Source organism: Poecilia mexicana, unplaced genomic scaffold (assembly GCF_051168715.1).
Source record: "Poecilia mexicana isolate PSO_F unplaced genomic scaffold, ASM5116871v1 scaffold_19, whole genome shotgun sequence".
In the NCBI taxonomy this organism is placed as follows: domain Eukaryota; kingdom Metazoa; phylum Chordata; class Actinopteri; order Cyprinodontiformes; family Poeciliidae; genus Poecilia; species Poecilia mexicana.
In genome coordinates, this window is record NW_028263388.1 from 26264856 (window position 1) to 26288312 (window position 23457).

Consider the following 23457-nt stretch of genomic DNA (forward strand, 5'->3'; position numbering starts at 1 on the left):
AAAATAAAAAATCAGTTCTTATAGATTTGCTTCTCCATTTCCTCACATTGTGTAGACATACTGTTGATGGGCTCCAAGTTTCAGACTGTCGGCCTGCAGTGACAGCACTAACTGGGGTCTCAAACTCCAGTCCTCGAGGGCCACTGTCCTGCAACTTTTAGATGTGCCTCTGCTGCACCACACCTGAATAGAATAATTAGGTCATTAGCAAGGCTCAGGAGAACTTATCTACACAAAAAGGAGGTAATTAAGCCATTTCATTCCAGTGTTTTGTACCTGTGCCACATCTAAAAACTGCAGGACAGCGGCCCTTGAGGCCTGGAGTTTGAGACCCCTGATTAGCTGCAACACACAGAAGTCGATGTCCATCTTAGTTTTAAGAATAGAAATGACATTATCTTAATGAAGTCGAAACGGATCAGGCTGAAATAGTTGGCTGAAAATAAGACATAGTATTGTGGGGGAAAAACCCCGTCCTGCTTAACAAATTAAATTCTAAGCTTATGTTAAGTTAGAGTGCTCTGCATGTTTTACTCAAGTTCTGGACCTTTGAGTAGAAAATCAACTTTGAACTTGTTTCAATAGTTGCTGAGTTTTTTCTGTAGGTCCACAAATAATGACAACACAATCCTGCAAATGGCTTCAGTCGTACAGCATGGCAGACAGGTCCACTATTTTTTATTTTTGCCATTTTAACCAATTTTGATCAGCTTTATTAATAATCAAAGATCTGAAATGATCAATGAATTATCATATATCAGATGTAGATTCTTTAAAGCACAAATAGTGTATTTTGACCCCTTGATAAAGTTATACTGCTGTCTGGCATTTTGAACCCAGTTCAACCTGAATTTAAAGTTACCTAGAGGCAGCAAAATAAACCCTTTTCATTTCTGGGAGAGTATGAATTTGGAAGTTATTATTGAGAATAAATTAGTTTTAACAGAAAAAAAAATAATGTGAGGAAACAACAGACAAACTATGACTGCATGACATCAAGACAGTAAAGAAATTGAGAACACCATCTAGTTGAGTGAAGGAACATTCCTCATCCTGGGAGCTATCAGATGATTAACCCTGCATCACAAAACAGAATCCCCGCTTTACCCAACACACACGCTCAAACATCTGAGATGTGAATCAGTGAGGTTACCGAGAGGCAGCAAAGTTAACCTCTGCACCACAGACCAGTGCTGCTTCTGGCAGGTAGAGACGACGTCCTCCTGTTGGAACATTCATTTATCTAACAGTCCAACGCTGGGAAAGGCTCAAAGAGCTCTCACTTCAGTCAACATAAGAATTAAAACACAGGAAACATGACAGTTTATCTATGAAACATTTATTATAACACCTCACAATGTTCAACAAGTTACCATCATTATTTCAGTTAGAAAGACTAAAAAATACCAAGCTGTCAGTTTGACACCAGCTGCAGCATCTGGGCTTTATGACACAACATGAGCAGCAGTTTGTTCTCAGTTGCTTCTCCAGTTAAGACGTTGAGAACTTCCTAACAGCAGATCAGTAGGAAGAAACATAGAGCACCAGTTAGTGAAAAAAAAAAATAATGCTTGTAAAAACAATGTTAAAAAAGGTTAGCTTTCCAGTTTCAGTCAACTAGAAGTTAGTTTAAAACCTAGTTTAGTACAAATTCTCCTAATTTCTAAAAAAAACCCACTTTTGCATAAATGATTTTTACTTACATCTTTTAGATGAAACTGAAAAAGTTTCATCTTTGTTATTTGCTACTCAATTACAAACATGCAAACACATTTAACAGTGATATAACGATACTTTGGGATTTATCAGACAATAGAAACATGTTCATTCATCAGAAACATAAACTCAAGACTACCTTCTGAATGTATTTTCAAAATTATAAGGAAAAACTGACATCAATAGTAATTTTGATGGAGGTACCATTAACAAATGCCAGAATGGTGTAGCAATGTTGAGTTGAAGCTTAAGGTCTGTACCTGTACAGTCTCCAGAAACAGAATTAACAGTTTGATCATATCAGAAGATTATTAATAAAAAATAAAAGCAATAAAATATCCCACTTTCTTTTATGTTCTGAACAGCTGCATGGCTTACAAATGAAATGCTTATTGATTTTTAAGGATCTCTCTGTTGCTGCAGCAGCAGCAGCCCTGCTCTATGCTGAGATCCCTGATGATGTGTGACAGTACACTGCAGCCTCCAAGGCACCACTCTGATTATTCTAACGAAATAGTCATTGTAAAAAATGAAATAAAATTGACTAATATGAAATTAATATGACATTTTCATTTCAAGTACAAATTTTAAACCAACTCTAAAACAGGAATAGTGTGAACAACCAGCTGATCTGACTGTGGCAGACTGGTCCTGAACACTTTGAAATATTCCCATTTGAAGTCGAACACTGAGGCATTGTGGGTAATAAATGCAGCAGCATGTGGTACCATAGAACAGCACAGCATCATTCCAGCCTCAGCTGATCCACGACGCTACGCCTCCTTTTCGTAGCCAAGGATGGGAGCCAACCACCTCTCCACTTCCTCTGTACTCGTCCCCTTCCTCTTGCCGTAGTCCTCCACCTGCACACAATGAACCTCAGTCTGGATTTTGCTCTGGGTCTCAGGTTTAAGTCGTCATCTTGTGATTTTCTCATTTCTTTTTCCGTCTGGGGGGTTTCTAGTGAACTGTCTGTATTGTTAGCAGAGATCAACTGATGTAAAACGTTCAGAATCATTTACTGCAAAGAGATTAACTGATTTTTTAAAGAACAGCTTTTTTCTTCATGTTATATCAGGAGCAGTGGCAGAACCCAACTGCTGATCTAACCAGCAGGCCACTAAGAAATAGGTGCTAAATTCACTTTGTGCTAGCATTAGCATTTAGCCTAGCTACAGTTATTGGAGCAGCCAAAACGCTTTGGATAAACAGTAGCTGATATGAATATTTCAGCTGAAAGGGAAGCTGCACAGGTCAGAGGTTCAGCTGTAGGAGATCCAGCTAGCTCCACCACATCTCCTCCTGAGAGGTTCTCTACAGAACCTTGATGGTACCACAGCAGAGTTCTGACAACATCAGCATGAAAGGCGAGTCAGTGATTTATAGAGAAATGCAGTCTGACAGGCAGAGGAGCAAAGAAGCAAATTCTGTCAAAGGAAAACATCAACTCATCGATCTGAGCTGAAAATCTGCAGAAAGTACAAGGAAGATACTGCACAGCTAAAGGCCTCATTTAGGTTGGGATACAGAAGAGAACCTAAATGTGATCATGATTCCTTAGTGGTACAACAGAGAAACGTCATGATGATCTGTTAAGTTGGCCTCCAGTGATAAAGTAAAGAACCTCAGTGTTATTTTTGACCACAACATGTTATTAAATCCCATATTAGACAGATTCTACAATTTCCTTTTTTAATCTACAGATTATTGTGATGCTAAAAACTAGTCCATGAATTTCTTACTTCAAAGCTGGACTACTGTAATTCTTTACTATCAGAAAGTCCACAAAATGCAGTTAAAAGCCTTCAGCTGATCCAAAATGCTGCACAGAGTTCTGATGAAAATTTAAAACAGAGATCCTATTTCTCCTATTTTAGCTTCTCTTCGTTGGCTCCCTCTTAAACTCAGGATAGAATTTAAAACTCTCCTGGGAGTCTGAAATAAAGCCCTTAATAATCACCGCCATTATGCAGAGATCTGATTGGTCCACATGTCCCTAACAGACTGAAGGTTTACTGCTGGTTCCTTGAGGTTCTAACAGTAAAATAGGAGGCAGATCCTTAGTGATCAGGCTCCTCTCCTGAGGAACCAGATCCCAGTTTTGTCTGTCTACAAGTAAAACACTCTGTCTACTTCTAAGACGAAGCTTAAAACTTTCCTTTGTAATGAAGCTTATAGTTGGAGTTTCTTTGATTAGGCTGCTGGAGGACATAATTACCACCAGCCTACTCTTTATTACATATTGTCCACAATTATTGCTGCTGTTAACTTTATGTTGTCTTTCTGTTTTCTTCCTGTTCTGGCCTAGTGTTTAGCAGACACCTTCCTGGAGGGGGATTATAAGCTGAGCAATTGTTGCCAATATCTTCCTCTTCCTATTAACCCTTTTCTTTTCTTTCCCATAGAAAGTACTCCTGGATCAGTGTTCCTGTGTTGTTCTGTCTGCTACTGGTTTAGATGAGTCCTCACACTGAGATGGTTCTGGTGAAGGGAGTTGTTCTTGTCCAATGACTCTACAACTCATCCAGAAGAAGGGACAGAAAACATTTGCAAAACTGATATAGGAAAACAAACCGGCTGCATTATTTTATAACTAAAATTGAAATTAAAAGTATGTAATTATCTCTGAAACACTTAATTTAACTGCACCAAGTTGCCTAATTGAATCTGTAAATAACTTCACAGTTAACTGATGTTTGTCTGTAAAGTGTGTTGAAACTGAATCTGTGATAGAACCTGTTCCTTGGTGATTTTTCCCACAGCGAAGTACGAAGCCTGAGGGTGAGAGAAGTAAAGTCCAGAGACCGAGGCAGCTGGTGTCATGGCCAGAGACTCTGTCAGGCCAATTCCTACACACACACACACACACACACACACAAAGCCAAAATGAACAGGTGATACCTTACATAGATCTAAACACAAATCTGATTTTTCCACATCCAGTGACATCACAGCCTTCATGGTTCTTAATCTTGTTGTAATGTAGTACAAGAGTGAGCTGACAACACTAGAGCTCCCCCTGGTGGTGCCAACAGAAAGTTTTATTATGTTCCAATGATCATATCTGTCTGTCTGTCATGAAGTAATAATTGTACCTGGAGTGCTGAATACTTTTGAAACAGTTTCTTCTATGGTTTTTCGTGTTGCTACTTGTTGAAACAGAGCAGTTTTCTAAATCTGAGCAGAGGATTATTTTAATCTGCCAAGATGATTCAGTTAGTCCAGCTGGGATTGCAGACGGGGTGTGATTTAACAAATCAGGTGGTCTACGCATCAGACTTCCATCTGAATAAGCAGGTCATGTTTAATATATGAATATAAATATTTTGAGGGCTTATAAATTGTCTTGGCTTTACAAGTAAAGACTTGGAGAAACAAGCTAGCACCCTCATCATGCTGCCATTTATTTACAGGCAAATAATCCATGAAATACTAATTTCTTAAGAAACTTTTACATTATTGGTGCCAAATCATATTTTTCTGTCTGTTCAAGAAGATTTGACTGCATTTAAACAACCAAAATGAACCTTTATTGATCATTAAACACGAGGAGTATTCAGACAGACCCTGGTCGGCGTTCATCACAGCATCTTAACATCACCCTGTCATAAACAACTTTGAGCTTTGGAGTGTTTGTTAATAGTTTTTTGCAATGCTGGCTTACACACAGTTTCAAACAGGATGTTTGGAAAAGAGAGCAGATAAAGGGATGAAACGCTGTGAGAACCTAGACATGCTTAGTTGCTCTCACCTGTCTCCTTCTGAACAGCAGCCAGCCTCCACATGGTGAGTTTCTCCGTGTGGTCGGGCTGGCTGGGGTATCCCGCTGCAGGTCTGATTCCTTGGTAGCGGACTCTGTGCAGGTCTGAGGCCTGCAGAACCTCGTCAGAGCTGTAGCCCCACAGCTCCTTACGCACACGCACATGGAGCTCCTCAGCAAATGCCTGGGGCAGAGGCAGCAGACATCTCCAGTTTTAAATAATTCAGTAAAGATGGCCCATTTTAATCTAACAGACATTAATTATCTCAGTTATTTCTAGTTAACCTCTCTGGTTGAAGCTGTTTTGTCAGCCAGAGCTGGACGGCAGCCGGGGTCCGATGAACTGGGCCGGCATCAGTCAGGTTGGGAGCTGGACTGGTTTAAATCTATTTATTGTTTATTGTTCTGTTTCTTTGTCCTTACTTGTGAGGTAGAAACATAAACAATTTCCTCTTGGGATCAGTAAAGTTCTGAATCTGATTTCTGATCTGGGAGCTTTGCCGCTGAAAGCAGCTTTGCTGTACTGTTGTACTGTCTTTTTTAATAATTATGTAAAAAATATGAGATATCACAATTTTGAATAATTTTACCTGGCACAGATCACTGGCTTTAAATTGCTCCTGGTGCAATCCTCCAAGTTACCATCAACATCATCTAAATGATTATTAATCCCTATATATATTTTGTGAATCATTAACATGTTCACAGTTTTATGGTGTTAAGGTTTCATCCTGCATACATCACCTCAGCGAGGCGATCAGCCAGAGCCTTGACCATGATGCTATTGTAGTCGTCTCCCTGGGCCTGGAACCGCTGACTGAGCTCCTCTGCTCCAAACACACCTACTGCAAACAGCCCAATGTAGTCGGGAACGCCGCTGTCCACAGGAGCCACAAAGTCAGAAACACACAGGAAGGGCTCTGAGCTGGAGCTGTCTTTCTCCGCCTGCAGAAGACACACACATTCCCTTACTGCTAATGCTTCGCCTTGCCCCGCCCTTACACTCCCAGAGAAAGAGTCGGGCTGTGAGGTGGGTGTTCGTCCAACTATAACAAAGTTGATCCAGACTCTCACCTGCTGCCGTAGGCCATGAAATGTGGCGACTGGCTTCGTATCTCTGTGAACTGTGACGTCATCTTTGTACACGTTGATGTCATCACCCGTACTCTGAGCTCGCCAGAAGCCCACCAGGCCCCGCCCCTTCAGACTGTTGCTGTCGATCATGTGATGGAGCAGTAACTGGGCGTCACTGAAGACTCTGCGAGCCTCTGGACCTACAGCACCACATCACATCAGTCAGTTATTCAGAACTTACAGCCTGATCACACATACTGCTGATGTAACCATGTTCTGTAGTTGAGTGTAGGGAATGCAGAGGAGTTCCAAATATTCAAATGTAGAACATTCAAGAGCAAAACAAAAGCACAAAGCTTTAAAAACCATGAAGCAATAAAACAAACCAAGGACAGAAAAGGCTGAAGCCTCCTGCAGCTGATTGAGAATTAAGGATTCTCAATCAATTACTCTTGTGACATTGGGAAAGGAAAGATGAATCAAAAACAACTTCATATTAGAAATCTAATGGTATGTTGAAAGTGCTACATCAAACCTCATGCTTGTTAAAAAACATCTCTGATATGGTGATAAAAATCCAGAGGTCAAACTCTGCTTTCAGCAAATGGAGCTTCGTTTCACAGATCATGCTTTTTATTCATCCAGGTAAAAATATTTATAACATTCAAACAACTAATAGGATCCTCAAAATGTGTTAATGTAGGTACACCAGGGTTCAGTCCTGGGACATTTACATGTTCCTGCTAGTTCAGGATATAACAAGTAACAAGTTAGATGAGTATCCAATAATTTAATCACCAAGTCCACAGGACTTCACTCTACATTCATTCACACACTGATGGTGGCAAGCTGCTGGATAGCAGCCACAGCTGCCCTGGGGCAGTCTGACAGAGACAAGGCTGCCATGCACCAGCACCACCGGACCCCCTGACCACCAGCAGCAGGCAGTGGGTGAAGCGTCTTGCCCAAGGACACAACAGAGAGGGTATCAAACTGGCAACCCACTGATGACAGAAGAACTGTTCTAGTCCTTGTTCAGCACTTCTTTGTTTTTTTTGTGCAAGAAGTAGTAGAAGAAGCCCAGAGAGCTTCCTTCTCAACACCAACCTACTGCTGAGAAGAAAACAAATGGATGGGTGGCAGGTGTTGGCAGAAGCAGGACAGCAGTCTGAAAACGCAAGGAGAAGCTCATACCAACAGTTTTGTCATTGAAGATCTTGGGGTATCCTCTGTTGGGGTATTTCCCTCTAAGCTGCCACACATCAAAGAAAGGCTTCCAGTCGATGAAGGGCAGCAGACTGTTCAGATCGTAACAGTCAAACACACGAGTTCCCAAGAACTGAGGGCGCACTGCAACACAAAGACAACCAGACACACTGATCAGCTCTGTTAGTGCTGAGTCAGTCAATAAACAGATTTATGTTCTCACCGATCTGCGCTGACTTACCTGGTCTAGGCTCAGAGAACCAGTCCAAATGCAAAGCCTTCTGTCTGGCCTCAGACAGGGGAAGATACCGACGGTCCTAGAGGCAACACAGGGAGGAGGGACAGCATTTCACTTCTCTGCATGTTCTAAGGAGATACCCGTTTATTCTTAATGGGATAAAGAGATTCCTGGAACCCGAGAAGCCCTCTTCTCCACTAATACCAACTCTCACCTTCAGGGAGTCGTAGTGCTCCTGTCTGACTTCCTCATACTCCTCCTTCACATCCTCCCAATACTCCTCCCTCACTTCCTCATCTAGCAGCTGGGAGCACTGAGACACAGACACAGAACTGGGTGAACACCAGTAGACTCAAACCAAACCAAGAAAAACACTTCTCACCTCTACAAAAAAAAACATGAGCTCCAAATAATTTCAGCACCAGAAAGGATCATGAACATGATTTGGTCCAAATGCAGCTCAGTGGCAGCTGTGGAAATGATTCAATTTGCAAGGAACTTTCACCTCTAGAATGGACACTAGTGGACACTTCTAGTGGAAAAAGTCAATTTTCTCTCTGTTAAACATTCACACACTCATGTCCAAAATAGCTTATGTATTATCTGACAATGTTTGCAACAGAAGCTTTGCTATTTATAAAAAATTATTTCAAAATCACAATAGGGCATATTTTGCCATGCCTACATTACTACTTTTTTCTGATTGCCTCATGTTTCCGTTTTTGTTTTTTAATCTTTATTACTGTATTCTGTCCTTGAGTGTCATGAAAAGTGCCTTATAAATAAAATGTGTTAGTATTATTACTTGAGTAGAGGTGGTTATATTTACAGATTAATAAGCTAATATCTATTTGGTCACTTGGGGATATTTTGACAGTGAATGGAACATTTAATTCTATCCACTGAGATCTTTAAATGTGACAAAAGAAATAAAACAATCATGGTTTTGATGTCTGACTCTGTCCTGAAACAATAATACATCCTATCCCTTTTCACACTATTTTATAACAGAGCAGAAGGAACACACACACTTCAGCTACAAGGCAGGATTTTGATGGTAATGTTTCCAGACATGCACTTTGCTACTTTCTGTAGTATCTATGTAAAAAGTGTTTTATGTACAGAAACACAAAAAGAAAGATAAGTCACTGTGACAGCAGTTTTAATGAGCCACATGAGACACTAATACATGCAAAGCTGGTCCTGCACCAGACCTCTACCATCCTCCAGCTGGTTCCTCCATGGCAGACAGGATAAATGACTTACCACCACCACACTCCTGGAGGCGTCAAGGACATGAACTACAGGAGAACTGTAGCAGGGTGCAATCTTCACAGCAGTGTGTGTCCTACACAACAAACAGCACTGAAACACTACACTTTGGGTCATTACAATATTTAAATCACAGTTTTCTTTAAAAATATATCCTATGTGTCAGTGTATGGTTAAGTTACTTTGATGTGGTAGCTCCTCCAATCAGCAAAGGCGTTGTCATTCCAAGTCTCTCCATTTCTTTCGCCACATAAATCATCTCCTCCAGAGAGGGAGTGATGAGGCCTGACAGACCAATGACATCTGCTCCAAACAAACAAACTTCTATCAGCACGCAGTAGGACAGAACTAAATATAGCATAAATAAATACATCATTGGCTCAAAGTCATAACAGGAAAAAAAAGAAACTAAAAGTGGTACACTGAGAAGCAAACAACATCAAAAATCTCCAGAGCAAATTAAAAGTAAGACATCTCCTGTTAAGGCAGTGGTTCCCAAACTTTTTCTCCTGGGCCCCCCAAGTGGTTTCTAAATAGCTGCCTGGTTAAACGATGTGTGTCAGGGAAGGGGGCTGGATTCTTAGAGACTCCCTGTTATACTCAGCCCCGGCTCCAGACGAACAGGACGGGGGAATCAACTTTTTTGGGGGGCAAAATGAATCGTAGCTGAACATAGACAACAACACCAGTAGCCTAAAAGCTACTTGTTAACAAGCTTAAGGTTCTGTATTGATGTTAGCTAGTCATCTTTTAGCTAACATTACCTGCATCCATCCAACAGCTTCACTCAACTCAGTCGGTTAGTTTGGAGGGAAAAACTGTGAAAAGTTCTTTGCGTTTTGCTGGTTTGCTGCCGTGATTCTAACTCAAACCTGCGTAGCTCCGCCCAGCAGCAGCAGGTCTCCTTCACAGGTGGAAACCCAGCGCGAGCGTCGTAGCGCTCATGTTGCATTTAAAGGCGGCTCGGAAAAACAGGTTACCACATGTTAACAACGGATTAAACAGTTTTAACTGCTGATAAAAGTGACAGAGGACACAGATATGGGAAGTGTGGAAGACCCTACTGTATCAAATTGACGTAGGAATAACAGAGTTGGCCATTCTAAGGTAAAAACCCAGCGCACACAGTGTTCATGTTTTGTTTTTTCATCCAGACGGCTTCCCGTACCCCTTCTACAATGGCCTTACTGAACTTGCCCAAATCCATTCCTGCAGGCACCTTTTAGGTTACTATTATTGGGGCATGCCATAGCAATGCATGGCAGGCACCTATTGTTCTACACCCAATAGAATGTCTCTTTAATTGGGGCATGCCATAGCAATGCATAGGGAGAGCAGTAACTGACCTGCGAAGCCTATAGGGCTGATGGTTTTCTGTCAAGGTGCTTCAGAGCAAAATCAAGTGACAGCGTACCTTCAGGCACTCCACCATTCATTTTCAGACTTTTCTGAAAAATTTCTGAGTTCAGCGCACACCATATTTCTCTCATCACTGCAATTACTGTGAATGAGCTACAGATATGAATCGTGGTACTATTGGAGATGACAAATAGCCCTCTCATATGCTTCAAACGGTTTTTGGATCGGCCTTACGGATCCTGAACGGGAAGCAGTTGTTCAGACTGCTTTTTTCATTAAAACTGACTGGGTGTCTCATAAAGTTAGATAAAGTCTCTGACACACCTGACACACAGCAGATTCATCGCTATAGCAACAGAATACAGAGGAAGGCAGAGCTGCTGGTTTGGACTACAAAGACTCTGTAGTTCTAAACATGGTGGGACACTTTAATACAGAGGGCAGAGCAGAAGGTCAGAACTACAACATGGTGGAGCACTCAATTATTACAGAGGAGGGCTGAGCTGGCAGTTAGAACTACTTCCTGTTTTGGGCTTTATACAGGTGGATTAACCAAACCACTGTCACACATTGGATTAGTGTGGTTATGAAAATTAAGTTTACTGAAAGTTTCAAAATAAAACTCTGCAAATCCCACTCACGAAAGTGAGTGGGATTTGCCATAGGCGGTGCAAAAATAAAAATCTTTTTTTTAATGTTTTTTTTCTCAGGATAGTGATTATTAACATTAGCATTTCATGGGTGTCTCAAAGATTGAAATCCTTCCCCACCTTTCTGTCTCACACACACAGCAGTTGGCTGAGGGCCAATCGCTATAGCAACAGAATCCAGAGAAAGGCAGAGCTGCTGGTTTGGACTACAAACCAGAAGCCATAACTGCCATAACTGTAGTTCTATCTATGGCCAAGACTCAGTTAAAACAGAGGCCTGAGCAGCATGTCAGAACTACAACATGGCGGAACACTCAGTTATTACAGAGGAGGAGTTGGCTGGTATTCTGAACTACTTGTGCTTTGAGCATCATATAACTGATTTAACCCGATCACTATTACACATGAAATTAGTGTGGCAATTTCAAATGAAGCTTATTGAACATTTTCAAAATAAAAGCCTTGACAATTTTTACATCATGTAATTGCTCTTTTTATGTTAGATAACTGGTTTAACCAAACCACTGGGATTAGTGTTGCCATTTCAAATGAAGCTTACTGAAAGTTTCAAAATAAAAGCCTGCATACTCCCCTCACGTCAGTGTACCGCCGCAGGTGGTGCAAAATTATTCTTCTTTTATGTTTTTTTTTCTCAGGATAGTGAACTGCCTTGCACAGCAAGGCAGTTCATTAACATTAGCACAAACTTTAGCATTTTACTCCCCCCACTAGCATTAGCCTTTTCCCTAAAGGTAGCTATTAGCTAATTTTCTTACTTATTAGCAATGTTCAGTATACTGAATGGAGTAAATCAGTGACAGAAAATATGCTAGTGATGCCACAGATCCTACATGAATATTAGTCTTCACACTAATATTAGCATTTTGGCTTATGCATTAATTTTAACATACTGAATGGTACAGGTACAGTTTAGTCAACAGGTTTCTGACTCACCACAGGTTATTGACTACATTGCAGCTTTCTTTAGCATTAATGCTAATTTTTTGCATCAGAACGCTTGATTAAAAACCGACGGGCACACTTTGGCATGCCCCTTAAAATTTCTGCAGGAATTTTCTAGTATTCCATATTTTTCTTCCGTCACCGTTAATGCGGCTCGTACCGCTGCGAGAAACCCCACAAAAGTGGTATCAAAACGTGTGGCTCAATCCCGGGAAGGGAGCTATTATTTTTATTGGGGATCGGAGTTACGACAGCGACGTAAAAAGCGAAAAATTTCTGAGCTCAGCGCACACCATATTTCTCTCATCACTGTTACAGATATGAATCGCAGGACTATTGGAGACGACAAATAGCCCTCTCATATGCTTCAAACGGTTTTTGGATCGGCCTTACGGATCCTGAACAGGAAGCAGTTGTTCAAACTGCTTTTTTCATCAAAACTGACTGGGTGTCTCATAAAGATAGAAATCCTTCTCCACCGTTCTGTCTCACACCCTCTGTTGGCTGAGGATTAATCGCTATAGCAACAGAATACAGAGAAAGGCAGAGCTGCTGGTTTGGACTACAAAGACTCTGTAGTTCCAAACATGGCGGGACACTTTAATTCAGAGGGCAGAGCAGAAGGTCAGAACTACAACATGGTGGAGCACTCAATTATTACAGAGGAGGGCTGAGCTGGCATTTAGAACTACTTGCTGTTTTGGGCATTATAAAGTTGGATTCACCAAACCACTGTTAATGAAGCTTACTGACAATTTCAAAATAAAAGCCATGACATTTTTCACATCAGGTAATTGTTCTTTTGGGCTTTATGTGACTGGTTTAAACAAACCACTGTTACAGATTGAATTAGTGTGGTCATTAAAATGAAGCTTACTGAAACTTTCAAAATAAAAGCCTGCATATTCCTCTCACGTCAGTGCACCGCCATAGGCGGTGCAATAATGTTAGCCTTTATTAGCATTTTTTCGCAAGTTATGGCACTGGCTTGCGCAAGCGAATGCATTAGCATTAGCATTTCACCTAAATTAAGCTTTTAGCCAATTTTCTTACTTATTAGCCATGTTTAGTATACTGAATGGACTGAGTCAATGACAGACAACATGCTAGTGATGCCCCACATGCTACTGACAGCAATCATGTTAACATTAGCATTTTGGCTAATTTCACCTTATGCATTAATTTTAACGAAATGAATGGTACAGGTAGAGCTTAGTCAACATGTTTCTGACTCTACACAGGTTACTGACTACATTGTAGCTTTCTTTAGCATTAATGCTAATTTTTTGCATCAGAACGCTTGATTAAAAGCCGACGGGCACACTTTGGCATGTCCCATTAAAATTTCTGCAGGAATGTTTTAGTTATATACTATTATTTTGCATTTTAATGCATGGGCCCACATTTCACCAGGGCTACAGGTATCTGTGGCCCACAGAGACCTGAAATGAGGTTCCAGACATGGTTGTTTGCCCGGCGATCCATAGACATTTATTGAACTCTTTAGAAATCTGTGTTTTGACAACTGACTCAGCCAGACTGAGTTCACTGTCACACAAACATAGTACAAAAACACATCAGAGGTGGCTGCATTGGAGTGGAACCATACCATCCATCCAACGTTGGCAGGTATCTATGGAACAACTACATCTTCTAGAGTCATCTGGGAGTGAACCCACCACAGCAGAGGAAACAACCCCTTCATGGTTCTGGCCCCAAATGGAGTTCGTTTTCCACCCAGATGGGGGTCTGCTACACCCCACTGACATCCTGCTAACCCTCTCATCCATTTTAAGTGAAAGTGTGAGCAGTGCAAGAGTCACATGACATTTAAATATGTCCAGTTTAATTTAACTTTCAACATTTTGCCAGTGTTCCCAACATTTACCAGGGAATGTGTTTTTATAGCTCTCTATTTCCCTAATTCTATTCTATACAGTCCTACTGTAAACAATATCTGCAGTTACCCAGAAACCTGTGCCATGAGGCATGCCTTAATCATACCAGCTTTCTGTGTTACAGCCTCCCTGAGAATACGATCACAGGTCACCATGACACCCAGGTCGATCACCCTGCAACAGATCAAACACAAGCTGGTCAATTCTCCAGAAGCAGTGAATCACAGCTTTACCGTAGATACAGCTTGATGTATCTCATTCCAGAGGAAGGGAACAATCAGTGGTAGAAAAACTCTCTGGCCTTAAATTTCATGGCAGGGTCAGAAGGTCAAATCCCAAAGGTTCGGTCAACAGATTCCACAGAGCATCAGCTCTTCTAAAGACCCCTCATGTCACAAAGTTCTTGTGTGACAACAAGAAATGAACATTACTTCTGTAAAAAGCAACAGGACTTCTCTAGTTTCAGAAAGACCCTTTGTCTCTCATCCAAAAGGCTTCTCTTGTTCTGAAATGTCTTCAGCATTTAGTTAGCATTAAAGCATTTAGTATTAATGTGCCATGGATGGCTAAGAATCTTCACCATAGACTTTTGTTTTACAGACAATATTGTGAACTCATATTTATTCTGTACTAATTATTTAAATATTTTCTTGTTGGTTTCCAAAAGTAATCCCTCACCCAACTGATTCCATCAAACACGGGTGAATAGAGACAGATAGGAATGTTGACTTTGTTGCTAAGCACAAACATCTCTCTAGATTCTGTAAATGGAGAAATAAAAGAAACTTTTCCAATGAGCTGCTAACCTTCTAAAAAAACTCAGCCTTTCACTGCTGCTGCCACTAGACCATCAGGTATGATTGAAGTTGTTTTTCAGGTCATTAGCAGTGAATGTGTAGATGTGAAAGTGAATGTGTGAATGGATTAATATTAACAACTAAGGTAAAGTTGACAATATGAAACAAAAAAGAAATCAAGAAAAGTTAAAATGGTTACTTAAAAAAAACAAAAAGGAAAAGTAAACAGCAGCAGAGATTGAAAGTGGACTTACCTAAAGTTGTTACAACCCAGGACCACGCCCACGATGTTCTTGCCGATATCATGGACGTCTCCTTTAACTGTAGCCAGAACTATGGTGCCTTGATAGGGATCCTGCAGACAGAGGAATGGATCAGACTATTCAGAGGAAGAGTGCTGTTTATGTTATATCCTATATGCATATCATGTAGTGGTAGTAAAAGCAACAAAGAAGCTAGTATGCTCTGGACTTCAGATGGAATACACACACACATATTCATGACATGCTTTTATTAAACTAATTTATCTTCGGTGTAATTCAAGCACCTAAAATTTTACTTTATACCAGGTGAGAATGTGAACCTGTACTGGGCTGATTCTGTGCCTTCATATAATTTTAACAGCTCCTGGAGAAGTTTAATACCTCATAACTTATAAGTCTGAAACAGAAACAGGTCTGGAAACAGTCTGTGTGCTACATTCAAGAGAGAGATTAATTTAAACAGTGACGTCATCACTGCTGATGTCATTGTTAGCATTGGAAATGAATATTCTAATATGTCCAGACCAGAGTTATCATATACAGGATTAATATGATGGACTCCTTGCTTTTGGTCAGGGGAACATTTAGAGGTAAGGTGTGAATTAAGTTTTAGATCGGGTTAGGGTTGGGAATAGACTAGTATCAGGTTAACTTGCACTGCCAGGGTTAGCTAATTTGCACTGCAACTGTGAATTAGCACAGTTGCAGTGTGTAATGTCATCAAATGGTGACATTTACGTTGGAGTTGTACATTATCCCTTTTCAAATAAAGTTTGTTATTGTTATGTGATGTGTTTGATGGGAACCACCTTACTCTATCCCACAGGGTGAAAAACACCAATTTTCTCACATAAAAAGTTTGTGTAAAATTTGAATGTTTTTTTATGTTAAAAAAAGTATGTCATAAAACAATGCTGCTGACCGTCTCCTCTGCTGATCCTGATGCTGCCATCATCTCCTCTCTCTCCTTCTCCATGAAGGGAATCAGATAACCAACTGCCTTCTTCATGACACGAGCCGACTTGATTACCTGGAAATATGATAAGTAAAGCAGTTTGGGGCAACTGTTGATTTTACAACATTAATAATAGTACAGAAGTATTATCAAATTGTCAATTTAGTTCTACTTAATAACCTGCTGACTGATGCTAGACACATTTTACCTATACCACACTGTGGGACTAACTCAAGAAATAAGTCATTTATTTAAATCGACACAGTGAAAGCACATCTGCTGCTGTCCGCTCACATCTGTAGGGTGCTAACTAAAAGTATGGAGATGCTTCCATGTGATTGGCTGATTCACCATCTGTGAAGGACTGGAACAGCTGCTTGTACCTAATATAGTGGCCGGTGACAACAGTACTTAGTGCGAATCAGTACAGACAGATGAGTTCTGGTCCTCACCAAGAGCCTTTAGATTCAACAACAATCTGTTGTCATGGTAACGATTCTCATTGGGGAAATGTTCAACTTTGAACAATTATTATACGTTGTTGTCTGCATACTAAACTGCTTTACTCGAAGCTCTTCCTGTAGCTGGGTCTTTAAACCAGCAGGACAGTTTGAGCCACACATGGAAATGTCATGTTGTAGTTTCAACTTCAGAACTGTTTACAATACTGTTAACATTAATGGCATGACTAGAATGAATGGCAGACAGATGATATGATGAAAACTGAAACGATGAGTGCAGGTGAATAATGGGCACCTGTGGCAGAAACATCTTCCCGGCTCCAAACAAGTCCCCCACCACCTTCATGCCGTTCATCAGGGGCCCCTCGATGATGTGCAGAGGTCTCCTGTAGCGCTCCACCTGAGCCCGGCACTCCTCCACGTCCTCCACCACATACTTCTCTATTCCCTGACAGGAACACAGACAACAGTGTGTGGAATCCATTTTTACACTTGCATCTAAGCATAACACACTTTGGGCCAAGGGGAGACACCCACACACACATACACACACACAGTATCTGGTCCAGTGAATGTTTTTACCTTGATGAGAGCATATTCCAGCCTTTCTTCTACACATGCTTTCCTCCATTCGTCTGTCTGGACCACCTTCTTCCCTCCTTTCCCTTTATTCTGTTAATGAGAGGCAGACTTGTGTCAGTCTAGGCAAAGCAGCAGCAACAACATCCACAGCAGCAGAAATAGCAACAGCCTGGAGGACTGATGGTTGCCAGGTTTCCTCTACCTGAGCGTAGGCCAGCAGCTTTTCTGTAGCGTCAGCGTCTCTGTTCCAGATGAGGCTCTCACACAGCAACAGCAGCTCCTTATCGATGTCATCATAAACAGGAAGGTTCCCGGCATTTACAATGCCCATATCCATCCCATTCTAAACAGGAAATGACATCAATTCATTTAAATCTCACAAGAGTTTCATGTATTCAGCAAAATGCCTGAAACAAAACGTAAAGAAGAGGTGGGAGGCGGAGTGAAGACTCCCAGAAAACAGACGTCACACCGTCAACACTTCATGAAGTCTGTAGTACAAGACAGAGGAGTTATTGTCTCTGGGTAGTCAATGTAACTGCAAAATATTATGAATTTTTATGTTTTTATAAATATTAAAAATCCTGTTTTACTCCTATTTTCAAATATATAAATACTGATGGAACTGCAAACTTTATTTTTAATCCTTGCTGGACAAAAAAACAAAAGAACAACTAACATTTTTCAACAAAACATAGATATAGATATTCAAAACAACATAAATTACTTTTTTTTATCTGAACTAAAATGACGTAAATCAAAAAATGTTCCAGGGCGTGGCAGTGGTAAAGTGTGTGACCCATAGACAGAGGCCTCAGTCACAGGTTCAAATCCTGACCTGTTGACCTTTGTCACATGTCTTCCTCCTGTCTTACAACCCGCTGTCCTGTCAGTGTATTGTTAAATAAAGGCCACAAAAAGTCCCTTAAGATAAAAAATATAGAAAGCTATTATTTCCAGTCTCCAGAATTTGCAATTTATTTTAGACGTTTTTACACTTTTCATTCATTTTCACGTTCATCCTGTTCTGCACAGCTAATCTGAAAGAGATTAGATCTCACAGGCTGATATTTTCCACATGGACTTTTTTCAACAGTCACTAAGAACATATCAGTTGTTACACAGAAGACGTATAAATACTTCAGTAGAAATGAGCCTCCTGACCAGCAGGAGCAGAGAAACTGAACTGAATTTGAATCTTCCTGCTATGACATCATAATATCGTCATAACAACAAGCTGTGCCTCTGTCATCTTTAGGTGTGATGGCAATTCACAACAACTGATTAGAGAAGATAGAAAGGCAGCTGTTTCTGGGTATGTGGATGCAACACTGTAACCATAGTTACCTTGATGGCATGATAGAGAAATGCTCCATGCATAGCTTCTCTGATAGCCTCCATACCCCTGAAGGAGAAGGAGAGGTTGGACAAGCCTCCACTGACCCTGGCTCCTGGTAGGGTCTCCTAATCACAAACAGACAGCTTTTCATTAGAGTGTCTCTTCATTACCCATAATGCTCTTAGTTAGAAATATGATTATACTGCTAGAAATGAGCTGCCAACCAGCTCCATGTTTACATCCCAAACCCTTTAAAACTCATCTTTGCCCAGACGCCATTTTGAAGCCATTTCCAATCCCAGGAGGGATTGCTGTTTGAATCGATGCATAAGTGTGTGAGCAATGGCTAAAGTATTGTGAAGCCACAAGGGGATAGGGCTGCACACATTACTGCAAATCTATCATCATCACAATATCCATATCACAGAGAAGTGTAAATAAATCCAAGCTGCTGAACCCAATAACAGCCTGGGGTGTGTGTGTTGTAGTTAAATGCAACAGAAAATGTAGTGTGTGTGTGTGTGTGTGTGTGTGTGTGTGTGTGTGTGTGTGTGTGTGTGTGTGTGTGCGTGTGTGTGTGTGTGTGTGTGTGTGTGTGTTTCTGTTCGAGAGTGGGGAGTGAGAGGGTGTAAAATATTCTGGTGAAGTTGTTAACTAAAGATGAATGTCATTTAATAGGCAGATAAGACTGTCTATGTCTATGGCTGCAACCAATCCAAAGCAGAGTTTGTTTTACTTGAATTTATCATTATTACAGCATTCACCACTAATCTCACATACAGCAGCTTTTCTACCACAGCACCTTATAACAGATTAAAAATAGCGGACATATAGCAGAATAACCAGTCAACACTTACAGGTACACAGAATCCTCCTGCAAGATGTTGGTGCATTGATGGAAAAGCTGTGAAGTGATGCAGGTTTGTGGATTAAATCTACATCCATCAGGTTTAACTTCCCTGAATTGATTAAATTTGAACCATTCAAAAATGAAACGCTGAAAAGGCTAAACAACCCAGAGAAAGCTGGTTCTGTTCTGGTTCTGTTCTGGTTCTGTTCTGGTTCTGTTCTGGTTCTGGTCTGGTTCTGTTCTGGTTCTGGTCTGGTTCTGGTCTGGTTCTGGTCTGATTCTGGTCTGGTTCTGTTCTGGTTCTGTTCTGGTTCTGTTCTGGTTCTGGTCTGGTTCTGGTTCTGTTCTGGTTCTGTTCTGGTTCTGGTCTGATTCTGGTCTGGTTCTGGTCTGATTCTGGTCTGGTTCTGTTCTGGTTCTGTTCTGGTTCTGGTCTGGTTCTGGTCTGGTTCTGGTTCTGTTCTGGTTCTGGTCTGGTTCTGGTCTGATTCTGGTCTGGTTCTGTTCTGGTTCTGTTCTGGTTCTGTTCTGGTTCTGGTCTGATTCTGGTCTGGTTCTGTTCTGGTTCTGTTCTGATTCTGTTCTGGTTCTGTTCTGGTTCTGTTCTGGTTCTGGTCTGGTTCTGGTCTGATTCTGTTCTGGTTCTGTTCTGGTTCTGTTCTGATTCTGTTCTGGTTCTGTTCTGGTTCTGTTCTGGTTCTGTTCTGGTTCTGTTCTGGGGATGATTGTGGACCTCTGGAGATGATGATGCAATGAAGGATTCTTCATAAAAATCAAGAAAGTTTTGCACTCTGCTTTTTTCTAAAAGCACCAAGTTAAAGTGCTAGAAGACAGATCTACGTCTCCAACGTCTGCTGGTGGTACAGAAAGCTGCTGTATGGACCAGAGGGGCACAACCTGACTGCAGACCTTTTGTCTTCGATTGATCTTGTTACCTTGATAAGCTTGGTGGCCCTGATGAAGTTCACAGCGTAGTCATTGTGTTCCTCCATGCCAGTGCCAATGGTGAGGATGTTGGGGTCAAAGATGATGTCGTTAGGATCAAAGCTGACCTTACTGACCAGGAGGTTGTAGGCCCGGGTGCAGATCTCCACCTTCCGTTCCGTATCTGTGGCCTGAAATCACAGCACATTAATCAGTAACTGCAAACCACCAGCAGTTACTGATTATTGCTCAGACCTTTCGTCCAATGAAAATGTCATCTTTCAATATCATTGCTATGATGGCACAGTGTATGTCTGATAAAAAGAACACAGTGTATTAGGCAGGAGGAAAACTGTCCACATTAATCCCAATGAAGAAAACTTCTCATCCAGTTAGACTTAGGTCTAACTGTTGTTAGCAACATCCTGCATGTCCTGCATGAAGTTAGATTGACTAACTAAAGGTTTCTCTTCTAATTATGAAAAATGGAACAAAAAAAATCAGTTTGCTTTCATTGATTTGTTGTGGAGCGGAGACATTCACTTCGTGTTGTTGCTCCAAGCACAGATCAATAAAACTCCACATATGCATCGGCCATCTCTGACTGATATATTTTGTCTGATTGTGTCCACAGAACTGTAACAACTACTTCCTGTCGTCGTCTTCTTCCTGCATCAGTGACAACATCAACATGGTTGTTGATCATATTACTTGTGAAATGCGAAAAAAGTGTTTCCATTGCAGTTTAGCAAAGTAAATAAATTTTGATAGTCAAAAAAAAACCCCACCTCATCCTGGCAAGTTATTTTAAATTGCTTAAAGTGTTTTCTTTAAGCTAAATGGCAATTTTATGGTCAATAGAAACAGCCATTGTTGAAGTCAGTCCAGGATGGGTTTATTTCCTGACAGAATTTTTCTCTGTATTGTTGCTCCTTATTTATGATATTTATGGCTTCGTTAGAAATGTATGTTCTATTTTCTGGTAGACAGCATTCCATACACCGCTGAAGAGGTGCAATATTACATAACTTAGTAATTAAAATCAGTGTTTTACACCGTAAATGTCTAACTACTATAACACCATTGAACTTAGCTACGTCTGCACTGCTGGACCAGAAGGCAACTGTAGCAGAGAGTATAAAGCAAAACACTCAAACTGTGATCCTGCAAGAAAGGTCATAAAATGTTTGCACTAGTAATTGTTGCTGTGTGGGAGCCACAATCACAGACAAACTAAATCATCCATAACCATATGTTGACATATAATTTTATGATTATAATATTATTTGTAGACAGTATGTGTGTGTGTGTGTGTGTGTGTGTGTGTGTGTGCGTGTGTGTGTGTGTGTGTGTGTGTGTGTGCGCGTGTGTGTGTGTTGGCTGAATACTTTGGCCTCACCTGTCCCTCCTCATCAAAGGCCATGACCACCACAGCAGCTCCATAGCGCTTCACAGTGGCAGCTCTAAGCAGGAAGTCCTGCTCCCCTTCCTTCAGGCTGATGCTGTTCACCACGCACTTGCCCTGACAGCACTTCAGCCCAGCCTCAATCACTGAAAAGTTGGATGAGTCGATGCACAGAGGAACCTGCAGGACCAAAAACGAGACTTCTAGAACCCTGAGGAGCTCATGAAATATGGAGCAAGGTCATTCAGTTCCTCATTAAACAGGTAGGATGGTTCTGAAAGTGTAAATAAACAAATGTCGGACATATGATCAGCAAGTGAAACAGATCAGCTCTATACCTTCTCTTTAACTCAGAACACCTAACAATAAGGCACAGCAAAGATGGTTGTTCTATATGCCAGGGTCACTTATGGGCATCTGATGAATTAGGTTATGTATTTCACTGTTCCTAAAAACAGAATTCTGCTAAACATGGAAAAAATTAGAAAGAAAATGAATTCATTTGACTGTCTTACCCGTGCAATATCAGGTTCAGAGGCTACAAAGTTACAAAAGCGAGCCATGGCAGCCGGACCGTCCAGCATGCCCTCATCCATGTTGATGTCCAGGACCTGGGCTCCCATCTCCACCTGGGCCTTGGCAATGCTCAGAGCTTCCTGAAGACAAAACACAGAAGAACCCACTGACAACAAACCTATCTCCTGAGGTGGAACAGTGGTGATTTTATTACAATCTAAGAAATAATAACGATCATAATAACCTCATATTGTCCAGCCATGATCAGTTTGGCAAACTTGCGTGACCCAGCCACATTGCAGCGCTCACCAATGTTCACAAAGTTGGTGTATGGGCCAATCCGAAAGGGCTCCAAACCTACAAATTACAAACATTTTCTTTCCAACAAAGCAGGAAGCTATCAAGCATTATAGAATTATGATGAACATATGGAGTAAACTAGGCCTGTCATGATAACAAATTTTGCTAAGCGATTGTCTAAAAATTATTGCGATAAACGATAACATTGTTTCAAGACCTTTTGACACTGATTTAATGGAAATGACTAATAATGCATGCGATTTCCTGCCATAGGTAGATGCACTTTATTTTCAAAACAACACATAACACTGGAACTGATAAACTAAATAAACAAAACAACCAAAAACAAAAGTAAAATGGATTCTCAGTCTCCATTAACAAAAAACGTACTTAAATAAAAACTAAACGACATAAAGTCAAAGTGAAAAAAAAATACTGCATTCAACCAAAAGAGTGCAGATTATGAAGTCTGTATACTATATTGGCCTTCAGTAATCACTAGATTTAAATAGAGAAGATGGGCACATCTGACCACCTAATGCAGTAGTTCACACTACACAATTTTTTGCCCCTATTTTCCCTTTACAACAATCTTAGAAAGTTGGCCGATCTAAGATTGTCGCCGGTGGTTTCGTAACCGATCATCCTGTAGTGTGATTTAGATCGGAGTGGCCGCTCCGATCTAAATCAGGGGTTTTCCCCGACTGAGAGCGTTAACCCTGAATGTGACAGATAGCCAATCAGAAAGCGGGGATTCTCCTCCGTGATTTCTGAGGGGAAATTACGGAGGGGAATCTCAAACAGCTGACACGGCATGTGGAAACAACATTAATGTTTATTCAACATTTTGTGCAAAGAATATAGAAATGACAAGGAGAGGAGTTGGAGTCAAATTGCTACCGCAGTTGATAAACTCGGTAGGTTTTCAG

At 40.9% G+C, this 23457-nt stretch overlaps 1 protein-coding gene across 1 annotated transcript in view; it reads right to left on the minus strand.

Annotated features, from left to right (window-relative positions):
• Window positions 1-1323: 1323 nt before the first annotated feature.
• The window catches only part of mtr (5-methyltetrahydrofolate-homocysteine methyltransferase), a 30943-nt gene continuing 8809 nt past the window's right edge, over window positions 1324-23457 (minus strand). The window contains exons 13-33 of the mRNA XM_088016414.1: window positions 22473-22585; window positions 22228-22368; window positions 21707-21892; window positions 20319-20498; window positions 18542-18658; window positions 17397-17537; window positions 17195-17284; window positions 16908-17060; window positions 16119-16226; window positions 15188-15288; window positions 14243-14310; window positions 9449-9569; window positions 9261-9342; window positions 8209-8307; window positions 7998-8073; window positions 7745-7900; window positions 6551-6750; window positions 6221-6421; window positions 5468-5660; window positions 4453-4565; window positions 1324-2579 (exon numbers count right to left, since the gene is read on the minus strand). Coding sequence (XP_087872540.1) covers window positions 2490-2579; window positions 4453-4565; window positions 5468-5660; window positions 6221-6421; window positions 6551-6750; window positions 7745-7900; window positions 7998-8073; window positions 8209-8307; window positions 9261-9342; window positions 9449-9569; window positions 14243-14310; window positions 15188-15288; window positions 16119-16226; window positions 16908-17060; window positions 17195-17284; window positions 17397-17537; window positions 18542-18658; window positions 20319-20498; window positions 21707-21892; window positions 22228-22368; window positions 22473-22585 — 2729 coding nt within the window. The 3' untranslated portion in view covers window positions 1324-2489. The remainder of the gene's footprint in view (window positions 2580-4452; window positions 4566-5467; window positions 5661-6220; window positions 6422-6550; window positions 6751-7744; window positions 7901-7997; window positions 8074-8208; window positions 8308-9260; window positions 9343-9448; window positions 9570-14242; window positions 14311-15187; window positions 15289-16118; window positions 16227-16907; window positions 17061-17194; window positions 17285-17396; window positions 17538-18541; window positions 18659-20318; window positions 20499-21706; window positions 21893-22227; window positions 22369-22472; window positions 22586-23457) is intronic.